Source organism: Microtus ochrogaster, linkage group LG2 (genome assembly GCF_000317375.1).
Source record: "Microtus ochrogaster isolate Prairie Vole_2 linkage group LG2, MicOch1.0, whole genome shotgun sequence".
Lineage (NCBI taxonomy): Eukaryota > Metazoa > Chordata > Mammalia > Rodentia > Cricetidae > Microtus > Microtus ochrogaster.
The window spans coordinates 51,204,063-51,213,051 of record NC_022028.1 but is presented as its reverse complement, the minus strand read 5'-3'; the positions used below and the strand labels follow the sequence as shown (position 1 = coordinate 51,213,051).

Below are 8,989 nucleotides of genomic sequence, written 5' to 3'. Positions count from 1 at the left end.
CCCTCCCTCCCTCCCTCCCTCCCTTCTTTCTTTCTTTCTTTCTTTCTTTCTTTCTTTCTTTCTTTCTTTCTTTCTTTCTTTCTGGGTTGTGGTGGTGTTCAGACAGTGTCTCTCCATTAGTGTAAACTGTCCTAGAACTCATTACATAGATCCAGCTGGACTCAGACATACAGAGATCACCAGCCTCCGCCTCCAGAGTGCTGGGATCGAAGGTGTGCACCACTACACCCTGCTCATCATGGTTTCTCTAACAGCAGAAAACTTTGCGTACAAGGTCAATCGCTGCAGTTCAAGATGTACTGTGGCCTCAACTCTGAGCCACGGTGTTTTGTTCAGCACACACAATATGCAGATACTGTGTTTAGAGCTGTGGCTACAGTGACATCACATGGTGGAGCGGGGCAAGCTCTGCCAGAAGCATCTCAGATTCTGAATCTGTAATCTCAGTGAAGACAGTGCTTACAACACCCCCTCCTTCAGCCATGCACCCCGAGAGCCACAGCTGTAAAAGCTTGCATGGCCCTTGTCCCTGGGTCATGCTGGAAGAGCATGCTGTGGTGGTTTATCACAAGTGTCCGGTGGCTAGGAGCCATGATGCTACACATCTGGGACCCCAATGCCCTGGAAGCAGAAGCAGGTGGACTCTGTGGGTTCGAGGCCAGCCTGGTCTACATAGCAAGTTCCAGGACAGCTATGGTTATATAATAGAGAGACACCATTTCCACTCCAACAAACAAGGTGGCAGATGGCATTCAAAGCCACCCTACCAAGGGCTGGGGCGAACACTTATGTGGAGATTTTGGGTGGCAATAGGGAGGTGACTTAGAGCCTGCTCAGGGCCCTACTGAAGGATGCCTAGTATGGTATGGGAAACTGCCGGGCAGGCCCTGAGTGACCCTCCCCCTGGGAAGAAGGAAAGCAGGGTGGTTGGAGACAGACACCTCCCGTCCTGTGCACAGCTTCTCCTGTCGGAACAGTAGCCAACTGACTCATTCCTTCCTTTCAGGAGGCCAAGTTCAGCTTCCTGGGTAACGAGGAGCCACAGATGATCTTTGACTGGGTAGACACGGAGCACAAGGGCCGCCTGTCGCTGGAAGAATTCAGTTCTGGACTCAGTATGTGTCTGTCCTGGGAGGACCCTGGCGGCTTCTAGCACAGCGTTGGGCTCTGTGACAGGCCAGGGGGCCCTCGCTACATCTGAGAGCTTTAGGCTGCTCCCCTAGGACCCTCCCTGGTATAAAAACTTCCTGGCTTTGATGTGAGACTGTGGGCTGCAACTACCCTACCCCCACCCCAGGAGTTCACTTTCCAAGCTCAGTCCAGGCAACTCCAGGCTCCAAATCCCAGGGGATATCCACAGAGAGGAGGTGGAGGCACCAGCATTGAGGTAGAGGTGGAATCTAGGAGACAGACCTCCCATCACTTGCCCCTCAGAAGGGACCCAACTCCCCTAATGAGCCTTTCCATGGGGCAGGCATTTCTGGCCTAGAGCAAGAGAGATGGCATCCTCTCAGAGCCTCAATAAGACTTCTCAGCCTTGAGCAGTCACGTGGCCACTTTGTGTTTCCCTAGGCCACAGGACTTGAAAGTTTAGGGTGTAGGAGACAGCAGACAGGCCAGGTATCAATTTTCACAGTGTGAGACGGCACATGTTTTGGTGATTGAGAAACCAAGGAGGGGGGTGGAGTGGAGGGACCGGCCCAGAGCTGGGGTAGATGGTGCTGTTCAGAGTCCCCAAGTGCCATCTCGAAGAAGCCAGTCTGTGGATTTCCCCCGCCACTTCCTGGGATCACAGAGCAAGCACACCACACAGATCCTGCCAGCCTCTGGAGCTCACTCACGACCATCTGCCTCTCTGCCATACCAGCCTTGTTTCTCACTCGGGCCTGTATGTGGGGTTCTCTCTGCCCAAAGGGTCCTCCTCTGGAAACCCGCTCTGGGTCCTGCTTACAGGTCACATCTCAATGTCCCTGTCATCACCTCAGGACACTCCCAGGCTCCCCTTCTCACAAAGCCCCACCCCCATCTCTGTGGAAATGATTGGTTTGTTTATTTTATTTTATCATTGCTATTGGTTTCATTTTGTTTTTTGAAATGAGGCCTCATTGTATAGCCTTGGCTGGTCTAGAACTCCCTATGTAGACGAGGTTAGCCTTGAACTCACAGAAATTCTCCTGCCTCTGCTTCCTGGGTTCTAGTTTATTTTTTGAAGTTACTTAAATTTGTTTTATGAAAAAGAAGAAGAGAAAGGGCCTGGAAGATGGCTTAGTGGGTAGGGGCGATTGCTGCCAAGTCTGATGATTTGAGTTCAATCTCAGAACCCACTCGGGTAAGAGAGAACCAACTCCTGAAAGTTGTCCTCTGACCTCCACATCATGCTGTGATACATGTGGGTGCTTGCGTGTGCACACACACGCACACACACACGCGCGCACAAACGCGCTCACACACATGTGCACACGCGCACACACACGCACGCACATGCACGCACACACACGCGCGCACACGTTCACACACATGCACGCAGACGCGCTCACACACATGCACGCACCCGCACGCACATACGCGCACACACACTCACACATATGCACGCACGCGCACACACAGTGCACACACACGCACGCACACACACACGTGCACACACATGCACACACACACACACGTGGGAGGAGACTTATCCTCTTCAGCCGCTGAGCTACAATGTCAGCTCCCCAAGGCCTGAGATTTGGGTGTGAATGCTGTCACCAATTTGCAGCGAAAGCTCAATGAAATCCTTCCTGAGTGGGTGAAAACCCTGTTAGCTACCCTGGAGCTGCTGTGTGACTCCCAGAGAGTGTCTAGGCATCTCTGGACCTCAGATGACGTGTGAAGAGGGCACTCCCACTTCAAGAGACTCCCAAAGCTGATCTGAGGCGTGCACGAATGTGTCCCAGTGTAAATGTGGGGTGGGGTTCAAGGGAAGTCAGAGCCTCATCACCCCTTTGTTCCCCTCTGCCCCTCTAGAAAATGTCTTTGGCTTCAGCCCCAGGACCCACAGGCTTCGCAGAAAACGACCAGTGCCCTCTCAACGAGCATCTGGGGCCTTCAGCTTGCCTGCCCTCGAGGAGGCCGATGCCAAGGAGAAGGAGGCCTTCCTGGCCCTTGTAGGGCAAATGGGGACCGGCCACTCCCTTTCTGAGTAAGGCCCTGACTGTTGGTAGGGGTGAGGGCTCAGGGTAGGGCTGGGTGCAGACCCCAGCTTGGTCACTTGATAGTGTGTGACCTCTGACCTCTGTTCCTTGCTACAGAGGGTCCCCTCTCTCCACACTCCCTAGAAAGATCAGCCAGCTGAATCATCACCTCTGAGAGGGACCTGGAGACTCCCAAAGGGTCCCTCAGTGGGGTGACTTCAGACATGGTGGTGGGCTGGGCTGGGTGGGTTTGGAGACAGGAGGTCAGTTCCTGCTGGGCGGGCATCTTGGGCTCAGGCTCTGAGTGTATGTGGGTTGCCTTATGTGCTGAGAAAAGTGGCCCTTCCAGAGTTGCCATAGCCTCGAGGCCTGCTGGAGCCAGCCAGGGACTCCCCCTTAGTGGCTCTCCCCACTTGCTCCTCCACCCACAGGCTTCTGAAGGATAAGATTGCTCCCATCTGGTTCAGAGGGTGGGGTTGCTGCAGTGGGACAGGCTGGGAGGGACCTGGGTGTAGGCTGGCGGAGCAGGTGAGGCAGGGAGCCATTTACCCACTTGGCAGCTTGGCCCTGCTCCCTCACCCTCTGGGCCTCTGTCTTCATGACTTAATTAAGTCCATGCAAAAGTAGTATGTACTGAGTGCCAACCGTGGGCAGGGCCCCAGGCTGGCACTCACACTTGGCATGTCTCTCATTCCCCAAACAATCTTGCTTGGCAAGTATCGGCCTTTGTATTTTCCCAGTGCGCACAGGGAGGGTAAAGGCAGAAACCACACAGCTCCAGAGTGGGAGAAGAGAGGAGATGGAAGCCTTGAGCTGTCCCGAGTCTACCCCGCCCTACCCCCACTAACCACTGACTCACAGGGAAACAAGTGGTACAGGGGTTCAGGAAGGGCCAGCTCACATACGGAAATGTCCCAGGAGGAGGTGGCACTTACTTGAGTTAAGCTTTGTAGAATTTTGTTCCAGGCCCTCAAGTCCTTGGGAGGACCAGGGGTGAGGATACAGTAGAATATGCTTGCCTAACATATGTGAACCCATACACGGGTTCCCTCCCCAGCACCACACAAAACAGGACACAGTAATCCCAGCCTTTGGGAGGTGGTGGCAGGAGAATCAGGAGTTCACGGTCATCCTTTGCTGCATAGCAAGTTGGAAGTTAAGCTGGGCTATAGAAGCCCTCTACTTCCTGGCCCTCTTGGATCTAATCTCTGGAGGTTCCTGTACCCCAGGCAGGCTGAGATCTGGAGGCTGTGGGGGGAGCTGCAGCAGGAGGAGCCCCAACTGGCAGGCAATTTGGAGGGCTTCCTGGCCAAGATGAGCAGCCGTCTGCAGGAGGCTCGGGCTGACCGGGAGGCCCTGGAGCGGACACTGAGAAAGTGAGTGAGGATGTAGCAGGTGTTCCTGGCACACCGTGGAATCCTAGATGAGTTTCTGCTCCTTTCTGGAGTGTCTGGGTAGGCAGAGGCAGTTTGAAGAGGAAGAAACTTCAGGGGCCTGGTTCATGACCCTGTAACTGTCTGGGTCATAGACCTGGCCTGAGTCACGGCGCTGGGATGGTGATTGATGGTGGTGGGGGTATAGAGTTGGGACAATGAGGACCACAGATAGGGTGGGGGGTGGGGATATCGACAGAGGTACAACCAGTGTCATAGACCCAGGGTGACCTGATAGGGGCCGAGACCACTGAGGGCAAGCGAGGTAGAAGGGCCCCAGGCAGAGTTCCTGAGGGGCTGTCTGGTGCCACCTCTTGTCACTGCAGGCAAGACTCTGACCATCTCCACAAGGTGAGACAGCTCTATGAGGAGACGGAGGAGCAGATCCGCAGGGAGAAGCAGCAGCTGCAGGCCCAGGTGAGTGCCTTGGCCCTGCATCTCCAGGCTAAGTAGTGGCTGAGAATTAATAGGGCAGCAGAGGCCACTGGGAGCACCCCCCTCCCCGCCCTGCAGATCTGCTCCCCAGAGAGATGGGGTGGGCCTGCTGGGCATGTGTTCTGTCTCTGTGAGATATCAACGTTCCCCAGGACTGATTTCCACTCTCTGGACTTCAGTGTCCTTGTGAGAATTTAGACCCAAGTGAGGAATTCCAAAATCCTCTTTGTGGACACCTTTAGGCCCTTGAGCCACAGGCCATGGTTGAGGTGAGGTGGGGCAGTCCAGCCCAGCCTAGCTAGCTCTGGAGTCTGCAGAGCAGGGCTGACCCGTTTTCTCTGCAGAGCGACTCCCGGGGCATGGCCCTCAGCACCCACATGCAAGAGGTTCTGGAGGCCAAGGAGCAAGAGGTTCAACGGCTGGCAGAGGGCCAGAGAGAGGTGGGTACGGGCCTTCTGGGGAGCCCAGACCCTAGACAACCTTCTCACTGTTCCCAGCTGAACAGGTCCCCTGAAGCCACAGGCAGCCAAAAACTGCTGGCTTCTCCCTGCCAGAGCAGGACTCCCTGGGCTCTGGGGACACTGCCATGGTTCAGATCAGGTCCCATGAAGAGCCAGGCAGGCCCAGGGAAATGAGCCTGGAACTTACCCTAGCCTCAGGTTTCCAGCATCCTTGAGAAGGAGGTGCCTGTCTCGGTGGCATTTCCCAGGCCTCACGTGTCAAATGAGATTGTGTATGGAGACACCTGGAAAAGGAGACGCTTTGGAAGGCTGGGTATGGTGGCGCTCGCCCGTAACCCCAGCTCTTGGAGGTGGAAGTAAGAGAATCAGGAGTTCAAGACTAGCCTGGGCCATGTGAGACCCGGAAGGGGGCGAGTGGGGAGAAAGAAAGGAAAGCTCTGGACTCCAAGAGCTCACAGGGCTCCACTGTCATCTGAGCAACCTTGGTTCTTAATGTCAGCACCTGCTGGGGGTGGGGAGGCCGAGGACTCTACAGCCGCTATAGAGGCTGTGCTTTTGTTCCATGGGACCTTGTTTGTTGTTGGAATCTTGTGTGTCAGTGTTGGGTCAGAAGCCCCTGCAGTCCAGATGGAGTCAGGAACAGCGGCAGCTGCAGGGCTTGTGTGTGGGGGTGATGAGGATCTCCCGTCCTCTGACCATGGTTCCCTCCCCACTGTCCTCACTGTGTGGGGGTAGAAAGCAGATAATTGGATGCTGAAAAGTGACCTCCCCTCTGATCATCATGGGTCTGCAGGAGCTGAGCAGTGGGGGCACGGGACAGGGGGCAGGGTGTCCTTGCCACCCCAGAGGGCAGTAGCAACCCTCTCCTCTCCCCACCCCTCACAGCTGGAGGCTCAGCTCCTCCACCTCAGCAGCTCCCAGCAGGAGGCCAGCTGGGAGAACCTGCAGCTGAGGGAGGCTGAGCGAGACCTGGCTGGGCAACTGGAAGAGGTGCGGGGACAGCTACAGGTGACAAGGGGCCATCTGAACACTGCCAGGGGCCGAGTGTCCTGGCAGATAGAGGAAGAGCCAAGGCAAGTAGCAGCCCTCTCTGGACTCAGGTAGAGAGCAGTGGCTTCTGGAAGCCAGGAGAGGCTGTTCTTCATGGAGCTGGTTAGATATCAGTACACACACACACACATACATACACACAATCAATCATACACGTATACATACACAGTCACACACACAAACACACACACACATACATACACAATCACACACACACAGCTCCCAGGCAGGTACTCACCCTGTTTGTAACAACTCAGAGGCAGAAGGCTTGCCTGGTCAGGGCAGGCTTCCTGCAGGGGGTGAAGTTTCATGCAAATTTCGAGGTGCAGAATGGGATGGGGGGACTTTCAGTCAGCCCTGGAAGAGAGCTAACCACAGGAAAAGTTATGCTATTAGGATTTGGGGGATACCACTAACTCCCACTTCCCTAGCCTTCACTTCCCCCGCTTTCTTTCCAGTGTCCCCAGAGAAAACGAGAAGGCCCCAGACCCCCAGGCTGTCCCCACTGAGGAGGCTCCACCACTGCCTGAGCTGTTTGGGGACAATGATGACTGGAGCCAGCTCCTGAGCAGCTTTGGAGACCATTCCCACAGAGCCCTGCAGCTTTGCTGGAGCCCACCCCCAACCCCAAGTGGCACCTCAGGCCCCCAGACTCCCCGAATTGTTAGGCAGATCTCTATTTCCCAGATGCCAGCTTTACAGTTTACTCGAGAGTCAACCACAGATCCAGACCCAAGTCCCAGAAGCCCTGCCGGGGTGCCTGCCGGTGCCAAAGACAGGCAAGGGGTGGCGGACCCCGAGGGACAGGATGGACAGGATGGCAGTTCTGAGCAGCCTGTGGACACTCCTGGCCTGGAAGCTGGATCCAAGTCCCCCTTTCCCTGGAGCCTGCCAGCAGCCCAGGCCGAGGAGTCTGGGAGTGCGGGGGCAGAGGCTTTCAGAGTGCTGCTGGCTCCTGAGGCTGAGCCCCCTCCTCAGGGCCTCCCTCCGCCTCCTCAGTCTCCAGCTGGGTCCAGAAAACAGTCCCAGGCCCCAGATCTCAGTGACAAGAGCCTTTGGCCTGAACCTGATCCAGCTAAGCTGCCCATGGAAAAAGAGGTCTTGAGAGAGAACCTGAAGGACCTGGGCTTAGAGTCCCAGGGTGCCACGGCCCTCCGTGAGGGGGCTGCAGAGCCCTCCCTGAGCCTGGAGCCTGTGAGCCAGGTACCCACAGAGATGCCAGTGCATGGTGAGGCACGCCTGGCCAGGCAGGAGGGTCATCCTAGGGACTTCCAAGAAGCCCCTGGCCAGGTCCTTAAGCTGGATAGCCTGTCCACTCACCTTCTCCAGAGTCCCCAAGTGCAGCCCAGGTCAAAGGAAGGAAACTCAGAAGAGGGAGGCCAGGAGGACCCAAGGCCAGAACAGGCCGGTGAGGCTCACGACCTTGAAGCCAGGAACCCAGAATCTCCCCAACAAGATGATCCCCTGTCTGACACATCACAGGTTCCTGCTGAGACAGAAGTCCCTGCTTCTGGCAAAATATCTCCTCTAAGAGGCTCTCCCCTCATGGGGCTTGGGGCTGGGCTTGCAGTGGGAGCCCCAGAGACCACACAAGCCCTCCTAACCTTGGCTGAACCAGAAGCCCAGCCCAGGTCCATATCCATACCTATTCAGGTGGAGAGCAAGCCGGACACCTCACAGCCCACGGAGCCAGGGCTACCGAGCAGGCCGGAGGACCCAGGAACAGACTCAGGGGAGGCCAAACTGACTTTCCCCGGGGGCCTTACTGCTGGCAAGCCTCAGGCTGACCCTGACTACCTCTACCATGTCATCTTCTTGGGGGACTCCAATGTGGGCAAGACCTCATTTCTACACCTGTTACACCACGATGCCTTTGCCACCGGGCTGACAGCCACTGTAGGTAAGGCCCCTTGGGGAACTAGCACTGGAGGGAAGGTCCTGGGCCAGGGCCAGCAAGCTAGAGCAGTCCCTAAGGAAGCCATCCCAGACATGGCAGGTTCTGCCTTGGCCACGGGCCTTCATGAGGCATTATTTTATATGGGCATAATCTTAGCATTTCACTAATCGTCTCTAATTACAGGTAATTTGCTTTCCCTACACTGATCTGGCTAGCTTGTAAGGTAACAAAGGAGCAAACTGTGCAATTTAGGTCCTGGTGTTAGTGGAGGGTGCAGACAGGCCAGTCTCCGCCCACGTGGTAGGCAGTTCCCTACAGAGCCCAGGCATGCTCACAACATGCCCCAGCTCTGCCTGCATGCCCTGGCAGGAAGTCACAAGGTGGGTATCTTACATACAATATATTCCAAGTGTGGCAAGTTAGGACCCTCAGGTGCCTGGGTTCAAATTCAAGCTCTGCCACTCACTAGGGCCGTGAACTTGGACACCTTGTTAGCCTCCTGTTTCAGCTTTGTATCACAAAACCCAGAGGCAGTGGGGGGGG

General features: G+C 55.9%; 1 protein-coding gene across 1 annotated transcript in view; it reads left to right on the top strand.

Annotated features, from left to right (window-relative positions):
• The window catches only part of Rab44 (RAB44, member RAS oncogene family), a 27,751-nt gene that overhangs the window by 8,573 nt on the left and 10,189 nt on the right, over positions 1–8,989 (top strand). Inside the window, exons 2-8 of the mRNA XM_005360335.2 lie at positions 1,007–1,115; positions 3,004–3,178; positions 4,400–4,546; positions 4,930–5,020; positions 5,383–5,478; positions 6,385–6,572; positions 7,008–8,449. Coding sequence (XP_005360392.1) covers positions 1,007–1,115; positions 3,004–3,178; positions 4,400–4,546; positions 4,930–5,020; positions 5,383–5,478; positions 6,385–6,572; positions 7,008–8,449 — 2,248 coding nt within the window. The remainder of the gene's footprint in view (positions 1–1,006; positions 1,116–3,003; positions 3,179–4,399; positions 4,547–4,929; positions 5,021–5,382; positions 5,479–6,384; positions 6,573–7,007; positions 8,450–8,989) is intronic.